Raw genomic sequence first — 15,407 nt, 5'->3', positions numbered from 1 at the left:
GAAGAACAGAGAGAAAAAACAAGGCCAAAGAGAGAAAGGGGGATAAACAGAAACAGAAAGGCCAAATGACAGACAGGAGAAAAAGACGAGATGTTGAAATAAAGGGGTGAAAAGCACAGGATTAGAGAAAAACATTGGTGGAGGAAGAAAGAAAGGGTCCAAGGACTGTTATCATCTGGAATCTATAGAGAATGGAGGGGCAACATGAAGAGGATATAATCACATCCATCAACAACACTGTCTATTAAAGCCTGTGCCTCTTCTACTTTGTCTTCCTTCCTCTGTCTCTCTAAACCGCCAGCCCTGGTCAATTCGCCAGCTCACTAAAGAGAAGATCTTTGTAAGGATGATGACTGTAATATCAATTGTTATGTGAAGGGAAGAGAACAAAGGCAATACATCTGGTTCCCTATCCTCTTAGACTACTTTCTTATCCTCTCCCTCATGTTTTCAGGTAAATGTACTGCTTATTGACTCCTGTACCAAGACAAAGCTGATCACAGACAAAAGAAGAGACAAAAAGAGTATGATGAATTGATACCACTCTTTATAGCAGGGGAAAGAGAGTTATTTAAGTTAGTAATTTTCTTCTACAGTAATCATAGCATAGAATAAAATAGATGAGACTTTTATTGTCCACCAAGGTGTAAAATAGTCTTTGGCTTCCCTGGCAGCTCATTAAAACATACATACACAGCAAATAACAACAATACTGACAATATAAATACTCTAAGTAATAATATATAATACACAGAATTTCAGAAAATACATTAAGAAAGGAAAAAAAAGTATTGTTTGAGGTTTTTACCAAAAAATATCCATATAAAAAAGCTATGTATTTTTTATAGTAGCATATTTTTTCAATTTTAAGTCACACACACACACACACACACACACACACACAAGTTGTCATGTTTGGATGCTGGTCCCTGCAGATATCAGTAAAAGAGGTTCATGTTTGATGTCGATAGCTCAGAAAATGTTTCCAGTAATAGAGAATGAAGAGAAGAATGGGGAGTAAATGCAAATGTGCTGCTGAATCTCCCTGAAGTTAAAGTAAAAACAAACACAACATTACAGTTTCGTGAGACAAATAATATTTTTTAAAATCAGATGTTCTCCTTTTTTTGAAGATCAAAAATAAACTGTTAAATTTCCTGACTTTTTTGGCGGCATGAAAGGATAAAAAAAAAAAAAGACTATAATGAATACTACTTATACAGTACTTATACAGTATGTACATAAAAGCACGTAAACTCCCCCCCGTCTCTCTGTCTCCTCACCCATTCTCATCTGTCCTCCTCTCGCCTAAGCTCTGTCTGCTTAGCTAGTGATAAGCCACTAGAGCATCGCCTGGTTGAGACTGCTTCAACAAATTCACTTTGCTATCAAGCTAATAGGATTTTGTTTCTTCAGCCCATGCTAAAGATGGCATCTTTGGACATGAGGAGAAAGAGATGAGGCCGTGTGATGAAGAGGCGTTGTGAAGCAGAGAAGACAGCAACTTCAAGCAGGGGGGGATAAACTACACTCCACTCTCCCTTTCTTTCTTGTCTCATCCTCCCTCACTCCCTCCCTCCTCTCCTCCTCATCCTTCTCCTATACCATGAAAATCTCCTCACTTTTTCTTGGCATGGGATCAAACGGCATGTTCCCGTTGGGAAATTCATTTAGGATTCTGGCTTTTTCGAGGGGTGTTTTTGGCCAATGAGTTGGCGAGCCAAGCAACATCTGTTTTCATGAATACCTAATGGCTATGTGTCACTAGAGTCAAATGCCTGCTCCGAGAGACGCTCCCACTGTTATTACCATCATAGTTATTTAGCCACCAGTTTCTCATTAGGATCTTTCTCTCTAATGTCCCCATGGAGGGAACAGTTGGATTAGCAGCTAGTTTATACAGTATATACTGGAGCCCTCTCCTCCATTCTACAGATTATTTATTTTTATATGTGTGGATTTTATTTGTAATGCACCATGTGTGTTTTATTGGTAAGGTGTGATACTTTAATATTATGATAATACTACCCAGAGAATAGGAAGGCATTATAAATCAAACAAGGCAATTCAGTGATAATATGGAGTAGGAGTAGGTGTTAGGATACAGGAATGGTATCATTAAACCTGGTTGTTAGAAACTGTAAGCAGAAACTCATAGTCTAGTGTTTTGTATAATCGCACCTTTCTCACACTTTTAGGCTGCTGATAGAGCAACACAGTGTTAAAGCGTTACTCTGGCACATGTTGCTATGGAGACAGTGGCAGACATGGGTCATGGTCAGGTCAATGAGGGGTCTCCAGACATCAGTCAGAGGTCAAGAATCAAGAGTCATAAATGCCAGCGCGAGGCACAGCTCCACATCCATTTAAGCTGTCAAGAAGTGGGTTTTTATTGTGTTTTAAATTACATTTTGAAATGTTGTATACACACACATTTTGTCCATATGTTGCACTTATTTTTTTTTTTACCTTTTCTAGTTGACTTACCAGCAGTGCTCTGACCTCATCTTGCTATTATTTGGAGCACTGTTTAGCCGGCACATCATTTTCCAACTTTGTGTGTACTGTATGTGTATGTGTGTGCGGGTTTGTGTGTGTGTGGTACTGATGATTGTTATACTAGACATGTTGAACTAGTTTCATGGACGACCTAACGTCTCGTAAAATGATGAGACAGAGTGTGACGCTGTGATCTGGCATAGCTGTGGTTTCAATGCGGTTGTCTCGCCCAGTTCCCTCTTATGCACTCTTTACTTTAACACTCCTCCTCTTTTTCCTGTCTTCTCCTTGTCTTGGTCTCCTGTGCTTTCTTTTGCTCTTGATGTACATACATTCTGCTTGTGAGGGGTTGTTTTTTTTCTTTCTGTGAAGCACACTTTTAGTCACAGGCTGTTGTAGCATGTCTTTTCAGTCTCAAGAGAAAAATATAAAGTACTGTAACTTTTGAGGAGGAGTAACAACCTCAGTGACAGAAACAACAGTGTGTACAAAAGAAAGTGAAGGATGACAAAAGCCAGTGGAAGAGGAGTTGAAGCTGCACTGGAAAAGAGCACACATTTTCACCATCGATCAGCAACCTTGTCCAGTTCTGTATGAACTGTCTCTGCTCTCCCTGAATCTTTTGAACAGTGTGAGTCCATTGATTAGGCTTTGTCATCCTGGTGTGTGCTGGTAAACTAGTGATCCTAATGAGTCTGAGTCCATCCAGCGGAGTAGCAGCAGTGAGTAGTAGCACCTAAAATACAACTGCTCATTCTTTCTCAACAGGAGCCGACTTATGAGGCAAATTCTTCGTAATTAAAGCCAGTCTGTCTAATTGAAGTATCCCTCTCTCTATCATAGCAGCAAGGAAATTACACGCTGCAATATGACTTGTTGGGCCATTGTACAGAATTTGTTGTGGTATAATTCAGTGGCCTCCCACCCACCCTCCTTCCTTCCCTCCTTCCTTCTCTGTTCATCCCCCTTCTCCCTTCCTCTTCATATCCATTAGCCCAATGAACACCCTCCAATTTCCTGCCACCGGGACAAACATGGCACACAGTATTTATTCTCTTCTCTTCTCTTCTCTTCTCTTCTCTTCTCTTCTCTTCTCTTCTCTTCTCTTCTCTTCTCTTCTCTTCTCTTCTGGTGTCTATGTGGCATGCGCACAGTCCTGCATGTGTGTATTGTGTTTGCAGATGTGCGTTTGACAGAGAAAACGCACGGAAGAGATTGCGTTGGGAAGCTCTCATTAAAATAGATGGCGGTAATCAAAGTGCAGAGCAATTAGCCATGGCTGAGTGGGTGGAGGGTGTAGACTGTGTGTTACTGTGTGCCACTGTGTCAGGCCTATTGGTAAACATTGTGATAGTTCACCTCTTGCCGCATGTGGACATGGAGCAGAGCAGTTAGGATATATGCAGCCCTGAGGGGCATGCTCACCTCAATTTATCAGTCAGACTGGCTGTTTCCTTTAGTGCCCGAAACAAGATTCTGTTATTAGCTGGTAGTTATTGGTTGTATTATTGTCTATGGAGAAATCATATTTAATCATAGCAAAATGCTATTGTATATTTTTGACAGGATTTCAGTGAAATAGCAGCTTGTTTCAGTGTCCTAAAAAAAAAGAAGTAATCTAATCAATTAATATCTGTCTGTGATTGAGTTATGAAAACCATATTTTCTCAAAATAAGTGAAAGAATCTTCCGGTGATGTATGAAGTGAACTGTTTCTGGTAAAAACCAATTCCTATAAAGAGTTATCTGAAAAATGAGTGTCCCTCTCTTGGAAGAACACATTTTAGAAAATACTTTTTTGGGGTTAAGATGCATAGCCGGAACGCTCTCAGTTCAGTCCCAGTCTGGGGCCTTTTGTTGCATGTCGCACCATTCTCTTGCACCCATTGTTTTCTGTCTGTATCTGCATTTTCACTATCTAATAAAAGCAAAATACCTTCTGAAAAGCAACTAAAAAAATAAATTGATTTTCTTTGAAAAACTGCACTGGCAGATTTTTTTTTTCAAATGTTTGAATAAAATAATAATTCAAGGACTTAATTATAGACAAAAGTAGCTTGAACAAGATTTTTTTTGCAGTGAAACCAAAATGGAAGCTCTTTTGTGATCACAATGCCACATTTTCTGTGTTTTAAAATGGTACAAACAAAAAGTATTCAATATGTGTTCTGTAAATTGTGAGTTTTCAGTGTGAAGCTGAAGCTTTTTCTATTGCCACCTGACTGCATATTTCAATAAATAAGTGAGGCACCAGAAAGCAGATGCATCCACTGCTTTTATTCCCCACAGTGTCATCTATCATGGGCAACCATCTCTAACCTGACTGTTTGTTTCACAGGGGCAGAGCTCTACTAACTTTGTCTCCTGCACTCATACTCACACACACACACACACACACACACACAGACATCACTGTGTCAACTCAGACCTGAGGCTGCAAGCGTTATCGCCATCTGCCACGGGGCAGTGCTCATCTTCTCCTGAGTTATTTATTGTGTTATGGCTGCAGTGGACTGACCGTAGAGGCAGATAAGGGCATGGCATTGCTTTACAGAACCAAGTTGTTCATTTACAGGTGAGTATCTCACTTGCATGTCCTCGGGGGGAAGCCGCTTAGATGCAACAGAGTGAAGAGCTATCAGAGATCCATGTTGTGTGAGCTGTGCCAGGCCAGTTTGGTTTCCGTTAGCAACCGCGAAGCTGCTTTAAAATGCTGTTTGTGCATGAGCATCACGGAGGCCCGTCAGCGTTGGCAAGGCAACAGGCTGCCCATTTGGGTGAGCTTCAAGTGAATAACTGCCACTTAACCTCACAAAGTGCTTAGCTGGCTTTTCCCCTATGGCTTTTGATAGACAGATCGACTGGTTTGTGAGTGACACTTTGTTTTTGGTGATGGTGAAATTGTTGGCCGATGAATGTAATAACAGCTAAGAGTTTACAGGTGAGATTGTGTCAAAATATCTCCAGACGTCTGATGCAGTTTTGAACTCTGTATTATTTAATGTAAACCTCTAGAACTGCTAAATGATCATTTGCTCAAAACAGGACTCACCCTGTCTCTACAGTTGTATACAAAAGTGTGGGCACCCCTTGAAAAATAACATATTTTGGTGATTTTTTTTAATTGAAAAGATATAAACACAGCCTCTCAAGGATATGGAACATAAAACACAATATTTTCAGCAAACATTAAGGCACAGTTACTTTTTATGTCATAAATTGAACAAAAAAAAAAAAAAAAAAAACATTGGGCATGTTCAAAAGTTTGGGCATACACATAGCCTAAATAGTCAGTAATTAGTAACAAGCCCTCTGGCAGATGTCACAGCTTGCAAATGCTTTTTGTAGCCAGCTAAAAGTCTTTCAATTCTTGTATTTGGGATTTTCTCCCATTCTTCCTTGCAAAAGGCATCTATTTCTGCCATATTCTTGGGCCATCTTGCATGCACAGTTCTTTTACGATCTACACACAGATTTTCAATCATGTTGAAGTCAGGGGACTGTGTACATCTCTTGAGGTAGTCCATTGTGGATTTCGAGGTATGTTTAGGATCATCATCCTGTTGTAAAGTCATCCTCTTTTCAGCTTCAGCTTTTTTACAGACGGTGTGATGTTTGTCTCCAGAATTTGCTGGTATTTAGTGGAATCTATTCATCCCTCCACCTAGTCTGACTCACCGCATATAGACTGTGTATATAAGCCTACCATTGGCCGACTATTTCAGTTGGAATTCCCCCCCCCCCATCTTCTATCTGCGTGCTACCATTTTCAAAATCCCTGTCGCAACGGGAAACAACAACAACCTCCAAGCTAGCAACCTCCACGCTGAAAATGGATGAAGTTTGATATTCCAAGCATGGCCTATCATCTGCAGCGAGCTAGGGAGAGTAAACACAGACACATGGTGTGAAAATGCCCTAGTTTTGGTAGTGTCCCCCTTGGTTATGATAATGGAGGACCAGGTGAAAACCCTGCAGTCAAGAAGGGTAGCTTCAGTGTAGGCTGGGCAAGATCCAGACAAGGATGAGAAAATAGCTGTTGGCCATTACTCCATTGTATACTCCTGAAACATTCATTACAAAGATAGATGGAGAGCCATCCTGCAAATGACCACGTTTCGAGAGTGAGGGGTAGGGATTGCTGTGGAGGAAGTACATACAGCAATCCACTGGTAATAGCAAATTACGATTAACCGTCTATCCAGCTAATTTCTATAATTAACATTACTATATTGTGTGCAATTTGACACTAGCAAAATCAATTATTATCATAATATACTGATCCGTTCCACTTCACACGCTTCTGTGATATCGGTTTAATAATTTTCTACAAGAGCTACATACAGCTATTAAATCGTCTGTGGTTTTAAGGAGTCCAGTAAACTCCTCCAGAGCTAAAGCATAGGCAGGCTTCACTTCTGGGGCACCAATAATCAAGTTATGTTTGTCTTTTTTATCAATAAAAGTTGTATCATGTAGTTGGCATATGTCTTTTTCTGTTTTATGTGGCGTTTTCTTTTGGAGGGATTTAGCCATTTTAATACCAGGGTTCGTCTCCCCACATGTAAATGTTCCACCAAAACAAGTTCCCCCCGGACATTATTTTGCAAGGGCACCGTTGCTGTATCCTGGGCTTAGGGCCGCTAAGACAATTGTGATTGGTTTAAAGAAATACAAACAAGCCAGAGCATTTTTTCCCCCTATAGCAGAATGATAATGGGTGCAGCCAGACCTTTCTCCAGCACTAAAACAAAGTGTGGAGATAGGTCTGCCTATGCGAGACCATCCTCCACCCGTGCAATGTTTCCTGTACCACTGGCTGCAACACAACCCTAAAGCATGATGGATCCATACTTCTGACATTGGATTTTATGATGAGGACACAGGTGAGGTTTTCTTCTTCTGACTTCTCCATGAAGGTCTTCTTTGTGCAAGCATTGCTGCACAGTGAAACGGTGCACCACCACTCCTGAGTCTGCTAAATCTTTCTGCAGGTTTTTTTGCAGTCAAATGAGGGTTTTGATTTGCTTTTCTGACCAGAATACAAGCAGTTCTCTCCGAGTGTTTTCTTGGTCTTCCAGATATCATCTTGACCTCCACAGTTCCCCTAAACTGCCATCTTTTAATTACATTTTGCACAGTGGAAACTGCAAGCTGACAACATTTTATTATCTTCTTGTAGCCTTCTCCTGCATTGTTGGCATCAATAACTTTCATTTTCAGAGTCTTACACAGCTGCTTAGAGGAACCCATGGTTGCTGAGTTTTCCCACAAGTTTTGAAGAGCTAGATTTGTAAAGCTTTAAAATTGGCACCAGCTGATATTTTCTACATAATTGTTGACATGCCTCAAGCCTAACAAGCTGATCAAGGTCTTAGACCTTGTAAAAAGAATATGAGACTTTGTAACTCTTTGGGTGTCCAAACTTTTGCACATGCCACAATGATGTTTGTATTTTTTTAAGAATTTTTGTTCAATTTTGACATAAAAAGTAACTATGCATGAATGTTTGATGAAAATGTTGTGTTTTTTTGTCCATATCATGGAGTATTTACATCTTTTCAATTTAAAAAAATCACCAAAATATGTTATTTGTCAAGGAGTGCCTAAACTTTTGCATACAACTGTATATCGAAGCTTTTGCCAGAGTAGAGTATTACATGTGTTTACCCTGCAATTACTGTATACTTGAAAAAACAAAAAAAACCAGAACAAAACCCAATCCTCGCTGAGAATAAGACACACACATAAGGCCCTTAGTGTTTCTGTTGGCCTGCAAACTATGCTCATTCAATGCTTGCCTCTTCTTTCCCAGACAAACAAAAAGCACAGGTTGGACAGGAAAGCAGAGGATGACAGGCATTTATGGCTCCAGTTATGACCCCATCGGCACATTTTTGAGCAGGCAGATGACAAGCTGCTGGATTGCCCTGCCGTTTTGCAGAGTTGTTTCAAAACATGATTAACGGTGGTGGAGCACAATAGGAATGTGATTCTCATTTGAGCAGTGGGTACGGCAGGCTAGCCTGGGAAATCATCCAGGCCCTAATTGCCGAAGCAGACCCCGATTCAGACGGCTGGAACTTACACACACAGAAGCGCGCACACACACATGCACACTCAAACAGATACAGATAAAAACTGTATTTTATAGTCTTGGCTTCTGGATTTATAATTTTGTAATCTTATCATAACAATAAACAAGTATGGGATATCTCTATGGACTCTGTCGTAGAAACATTTAAAGAACAACAGTAGTAAGTGGGAACTTGTGTGTGAATGTTCTCTACTGTGAGGGATGAATGAACACATTTTCATTGTTTTATAACATATTTTATTGTTGAATGTATTTTGAATTACACAAAGTGAAAGACATAAAGTAAAATGTTTTGGAGAGATTGTTTTTCTTTCCCTTTTATTTTTTCAATATTACGACATCTATAACAGTCAAAGGAAATGATTTAAGCTTTTGTCAAACCTTAAATTTGACAAAAGCAAAAAGGATGTGATGATTACTATGAAAGATTATCTAGCTCGGGGAATTGTCTAAGTTATTCTACTTTCTGTAATGTTCAACAATTTGTAGCAACAAATGATCTCTTCAAAAGAAAAGAAGACTAGACCTGATTTTTTTTTTTAAACACAATTTTGATTATACCCAATAGAAGCAACAGAACAATAGTCCAAATCTACGCACATTATCAGAGGGTCAGCAATTTCAAAAGCAATAAACATGTTCCCTCTCATTCAATAAAACCTGTCTTGTTTCATTTTAAGATTGTTGCTTTTCCTCAGTATGGAGTATTTGCTTACTAAAGGGCTCTTTTGAGGTATTGGATATTTTATATCAATATATATTAGCCCAATGAAAGAAGTCTTAAAGTTTTTTTTTTTGTCCAGAGGATTCCAGAAACTCAGCGTTGCACATCGTCTGAGGAAGCAAGACCTTGCTTCCTTACACTTGTGTATGGATTTATGGGTGATGTAAAGAAAATTTACAGCAAGAATCATTTTGCAAGAGCGTTCTCCTCAGAAGTATAAACCCCCGTCTTGCCTTGCTCTCCTTCTCTGTGCTGCTCCGCCCTTCCATTTCATTAAGTCCGAAGACAGCCATGGAAGTCTGAAGTCTCGTCTGTCACCGCTGCTGCTGCCTCCTCCTCCTCCTTTTATGTTTTCAACCTCTCCCTAGACCTTCAACCGCTTTTCTTTATATATTTCATGCTTACTTTCTTTCTTTTTCGCCCTCTTCTCTTGAAAATCATCCATTTCTATTTCCCTGCTCCCTTTGTGTGGCTTGACAGCCGTGTAATTGCGGGCCGTGTGAGGAGCGGGAATGAGAGGAGGCCTTGTGTTGGTCGGCACTGTGCTAGTGTACCTACCTACAGCCATTCTCCCAGCAGCGTCTTTGTTCCTGCTCCATTGTGATCAGCTAGCTAAAGAGAAGCGCTACACATGTTGTTTGGCTGGAAGACTGTCTGCAGTCTTTGTGATAAATATGGACCTCTGTTTCTCTCAAGTATTGTTACTATTCTTCCTCTTGCTGCCTGGCTGCCGGGATACCTCTGGCTGTGCTGCATAAAAGAAGATTAGTTTCACCTCTGAGAGACACATTTACACAAGCACAAACAACACACTCTGCATAATGACACACACACAAACACTTGGTTGCCCCTTACTCTCTTTGTCTCCCCTTTCTTGCCCTACATCTCCTTGTTGAGCCTCACTGTAGAGTTTCCCCAGTTTGCCGTGTATGGACATGGTACAGTAAGGTGTTTGGAAGTCCACTATGTTCTATAGACAGCATTTTCATGACGTTAAACCAGAGTGCTTGTTGGATTCATTCAAAACAGTCATTGATCTATCAGGATAAGGAACAAGGTGTTACGATAATTGCATGTCTGTAATTCACGTCTGGATCCATTTATGTAGATGAATGTGATGCGAAAAACATGACATATTACTCTCAAATTTTGATCAATAAAAAACATTTAATTTACAGTATCAGCCAGTCAAAAATACTACATGAGAAATGGAAAATAATACAAAATGACATAAAGTACACAATATATAAATCTTAAAAAACCATGAATGTTATCTAATTTACAGTATGACCCTGGAAAAAGGCTCATAGCTCTTCTTCTATGAGCTTTTTTTTTTTTAATCAAAGAGTGAGCTGGGATTAAAGGCTGATAACTAGGCTTTGTCTAGGTTTAACCTCTGGTTTTACAACAAAACACACACACTAAATACATAACACAACAGCCTGCTGTGCTGTTGAAGAGCTATAAATGCCATATAGAGCAAAGTTAGAAGCAGTATTCTGCTGTTGGCCCAATGATGTTCTAAGTGCTGATCTTTTTTTTTTTTTACCCTCATGTTTCAAACACTGGTGAAGGCTGTCCAAGTGGCCATATTACCGACCATGTACGGAAGGATTTTTAAAAAGGCTTTGCTAGTTTTCGGAGATGTTTATGACTCACTACAGTTCTTCTCTGTCAGGACGAAGGTGAAGAGGAAGCCACTTCACTACCATGGCCTTCAAAAAAAAGGTCCATTATCTTAACCTTCAGTACAGTGCAGATATTATTTAATCCCTCTGATAAATACTTAAATACTTTTTATCATCCAAGAACTTCTCAGCGGTATTAAAAAAACACTAAAGCTTTACAATAATGCTAGTCAGTGCACATAAATATTTTTGTAATAAAATGAACTACTGTATGTTCATTTTAATTGCAGCTTTTCAGAAGTGAGTGGTAATGAGGCCATAGTGCTTTCTAAGAACTGAAATAATTTTCAGTAAGCTGATATTGTGTGTAGCTTTGTAATGTCAGTAAGCAGAGGCTGGGCCATTAGGGCTAAGAACAAATTTAATTTCAGGAAATAAAAATGTTCCAAAAAAAAAAAAAAATCTTGGCTCCTCAGTCAGTAGTATTTCACCTTAATCTACACTACTTATGTTGTCATACCCTTGTGCCTCATTTATATGTTTAGTCTGTGGGAAATGCTTTTGTTAATCAGCAAAATATAGTGGTTACCATGGTTTCAAAGTCACATAATTGAGTTTTTTTTTTTCTTGCAAAGTCCTAGGGAAGAGCAATTAAGTATCAGTAGCGCAAATTACTGTATGTTTTTCTCCTGATGGTCTAAAAATATATAGCTACATCTGACTCTTTAAGGTGTTTCAGAGAGATTATTAAATTGTTACTCGGTGTTACAAGTACTAAACATCGATGCAGGGATGGAGAAATGAACCTTTCCTCTCTTTCAGTCAGAGGATGCGTTGTATCAGTCAGGACCAACTCTTTTTCTATGATTCAGCCTCCTATCCTTCAGTGTGGAGTCGAACAAAGGCTAAATTCTCTGGCAGGCAGCTTTAGTTGGCTGGCAAAATAATTCAATTAAATGAAAAGGATGGTTTGGGGTTGAGCAAAGTCCTCAAGGTCCGGTTGTGTGCGTCCAGTAATTTAATTTAGATAGAAAATGTGTGTATTACTCTGTGCTTAAGGATGACAAATTCCACCAAATCCCGGGTATGCCAAGAACCAAACCAAGTTTGATTTTGTTTGTGTGCGACTGTAAGAATGAGATAGAGAGCCGAGTGACAGTTTCATTGTTTACCTCTAGCTGTTTGTGCCGACAGCGCGGTGACAGTGAGCCAAACGCACACTGACCCCTGATGAGGCTCGCTCCCTCGATCCTCTCTCTCCTGCCTGCTGGTTACTCTAATCGCTTAAACATGCAGTCCTTCAGTTGTCATGGAAACAGTTTTATTGTCATTTTATTGGAAAAACTGGCCTTGAGCTGTATATTAGCTTGCTACATAACTATAACAAAATGCTTTCTCTGGACTGTTTTATGCATCTGAAACGTTCTTACAAGTATATTTCTTCCTCTGTGGTAGCAGAGACAACTTGTCTCCTCTCTGCCTTATTCGCTTGTGTCATCATCATTTACTCCTCACCCTATTACACGTCCTCCTCTTACTCATTTTTCCGTTATTGTTCAAATCTTCCTCATTAACCCTCCCCTCAGCTTACTGTTCCTTTTTGTCATCTTGTACTCCCTGCTTCCTCTCCTCCTCCGCTTAGCCGCTGTCTCCTGAGTCTCTGCTCTCCCATTTTCTGACACATTTCTTTCACCTTCCAGTCTTCTCATTCCTCTCCTTTGGTCTTCAACCTTATTTCAGTTGCTGCATCTCACCCCATATCATAATGAATCCTATACATTTACTTTATCACTTCATCAGTTCTCCCTCCTCCCGCATACCTGCATCCTTATTTCATCATCCTCCATCCTTTTTTCTGTTCCCTCCTCATCTTTTGTTTAATGTTTATTTCTACAAAGCCTTTCTCCTCTTCATCCCACCTTTCACTGGCTATCCTTGGCCCCTTTTTTCAATAGCACCACCAGCAGCTTCTCCACCTTGCCACACTGTAGCCTTGCTCTCCGCTCTGCATCCTAATGCTCCTCTCACCATTATCTCCTGTAGCATCGCCTCTCCTTTAATGTTCAGTATGCAAACCATGCCCATCCGGGGCTTTTGTCACAGGCTCTGTACATCATTGAAAGTGAGCAGATGACTAATTCATGTCAGCTGAGCCTTGTGGGGTTTGGGTGAAGGTGGCTGGGAGCTTGTTGCCTCTTGAAGGCCTTTCATTTGGCGTGAACCATGCCTTAGCCATCACATCCCACACCTCTGCTTCATCCTCCTTCGTCTTTTCTGTTGCCTCCTCTCTTCTCCTTCCGTCCTCTCATTTCATCTCACTCCGCCTTACGCCTTATTAATGGCCTCGTATCCTTTCTTGTCTATTCTCCCTTGTCTCCCACGTTGTTGCCTCTACAGTCTCTGTTCAACGTGGAGCTACTGTATAGAGATTTCTACCCACTCTGTTTCCTGCTCTACTCGCCCTCCATCTCTCCTCACTCCCTCCCTCATTCATTGATGTCTGATCTAATTGCTTTTGCTGTGACCCTGGAGACCCGGGCACAGTGTAACAAGCTCCCAGAGGGTGAACTCTGCCTCGGCCCTCGTCGCTGCATTCCTGAATCACGACTTTCTTTTTATCTGTTTCCTCGCCGACTCTTCATTCAGTGCCTTCATTCATTAGCAGCTCTAATGCCATAGCCCCAAGACACACGGCATGATACTGTGGTCCCTCTGGCTTAACTGAATCTAATCTCAGTCAGGACACAGAAAAAGGTTAAGCCAGGAATGATCAATTGCAACAGGTCTTTTTCTGTTTTTAATAGTGGATTTTTTCTTGTTCTAATCTCAGAGTGGGCCAAAGAAAGAAGAATCAAGTGGTGGATAGAAAAAGGAAGAAGGACAGGATGGAGTAAGAGAAAGAGAGAAACATAGAGAGAGGTGGGAAGACAGCGTGAAAAAGTGGAGAAAGGCCATTATGATAGCTCGGAGAGGCTTGCAGGACCACTGCAACTGAAATTTAATAGAAAAAGTGAAATATGAAGCTGCAGCCCAGTGAAGTGAGGCCGGAGATATACTTGCTTTTAACTACATGTTCACATGTGCATGATGGCTGCCTCGCATATCCTGCGTTTTGGAGGGTTGGTTATGCATGTCCTCAGAAATTAACTCTATGTGTCTGCAAGATGCAATACGCATATGAACAGTAGGAGCAGTATGGAGATGTGACAGGGTCAGGGGTCAGAAGGCACATCAGCAGCAGGCTAATCTGAGAAAATCATCAATCATCTCCAGACATAATAACAAAATACTGTTGGTGTTTCTCGTCATCAATTTCTCGTACTCACAGAAAGAGAGAAACATACTTGCCATTGTCAGGATGTGTTTGATTTAGGGGGCTGTCGCTTTTTCTACCGTGATCTCAGAATTAACTAATAATTAATTAATAGTAAACCTCCTTGAGTGTTGCTATGTTTATTGTTTACATCATGCAAATCAGAAAGTTCTATTTATATCCCTATTTCTCTGGTGTACCCTCTAGTTGAATCCTCCAATAACACGCAAAGTATATAGGCAAGTATGTGAACAATTCCACTCACGACGCAGCCAGTTGTCTACGTGAACGCGTGGTTAAAAAGCAAGTATATCTCCAGCCTTAAGCAGATAGGTCAGCGCACATTTTAACAGTTCTGGCTTCACTCAGAAAGAAAGGATTTTAGAAATATGACACACATTTTAACTTTTCTCTGACTTGCATCTTTCCCTCCTTGATCCTACAGTGTGATATGTCACACATCAAGCGACATCTATGAATAGTGTCACCTCACATGAAATCCTGGAGCAGCGCATGAGGAAAAAAAAAACACACAAGCTTACAAATCACGCTGTTTGTTCGGGAGGAAATGTCACTGTGCTGAATTCCCTGTTGATCTGCATTGTATTTTCACTCCTGCTCGCTAGATAGTGAGTGAGGACAACATGAAAGAGGAGAAGCTCAAATTCTCTCGTCAAGTCTTCACACATCACACCTGGTCTATAGTGAGATAAGCCAGCGGATAGTGAGTGAATATGAGTAATGCATTTCAGAGTGAGCTCCGTCGTCAGCCGTATTGTGTGAAAGTGGATGAGCACAGTGAATATTCTTAGAAAGCACAAGAATAAAAAAACCTCGACATCGTTCCCTGTTTCACTTTGACTTGAAGCTCAACGATGGAAGCAGCTTAGCTTTTTTTTTTTTTCTTTTCCCCCAACCTCTGCTTTCACGTTAACACGAGAACTGCACAATATGTGTGTGTGGGTGCTTGTCTTTTTTGTCACATAAATATTCATGATAGAACACCAGCATAAAGATCAAAACATTTTCTCCTGAAGGTTAATAGGTCAAATGCGTTGATCAAAATCTAGTTGTAGCACACACTCCTCTCATTAGAGGCATTTAAAGAGAATCATTTGATACAGATACTCTGATCTTCCCCTTGGC

The 15,407-nt window shown here is 40.4% G+C and overlaps 1 protein-coding gene across 2 annotated transcripts in view; it reads left to right on the top strand.

Moving 5' to 3' along the window:
* Window positions 1–15,407, top strand: part of fbxl17 (F-box and leucine-rich repeat protein 17) — a 239,313-nt gene that overhangs the window by 151,381 nt on the left and 72,525 nt on the right. Inside the window, exon 9 of one of the 2 annotated variants that reach the window (XM_067612937.1) lies at window positions 13,779–13,867. The exons of the other annotated variant lie outside the window; for it this stretch is intronic. Within the exon in view, the coding sequence (XP_067469038.1) occupies window positions 13,779–13,842 (64 nt within the window). The 3' untranslated portion in view covers window positions 13,843–13,867. The remainder of the gene's footprint in view (window positions 1–13,778; window positions 13,868–15,407) is intronic. 2 annotated transcript variants of the gene reach the window in all.

This window comes from Thunnus thynnus, chromosome 2 (genome assembly GCF_963924715.1).
Source record: "Thunnus thynnus chromosome 2, fThuThy2.1, whole genome shotgun sequence".
In the NCBI taxonomy this organism is placed as follows: Eukaryota; Metazoa; Chordata; class Actinopteri; order Scombriformes; family Scombridae; genus Thunnus; species Thunnus thynnus.
The sequence above is the reverse complement of the archived record's forward strand: the minus strand, read 5'-3'. Positions and strand labels throughout refer to the sequence as shown.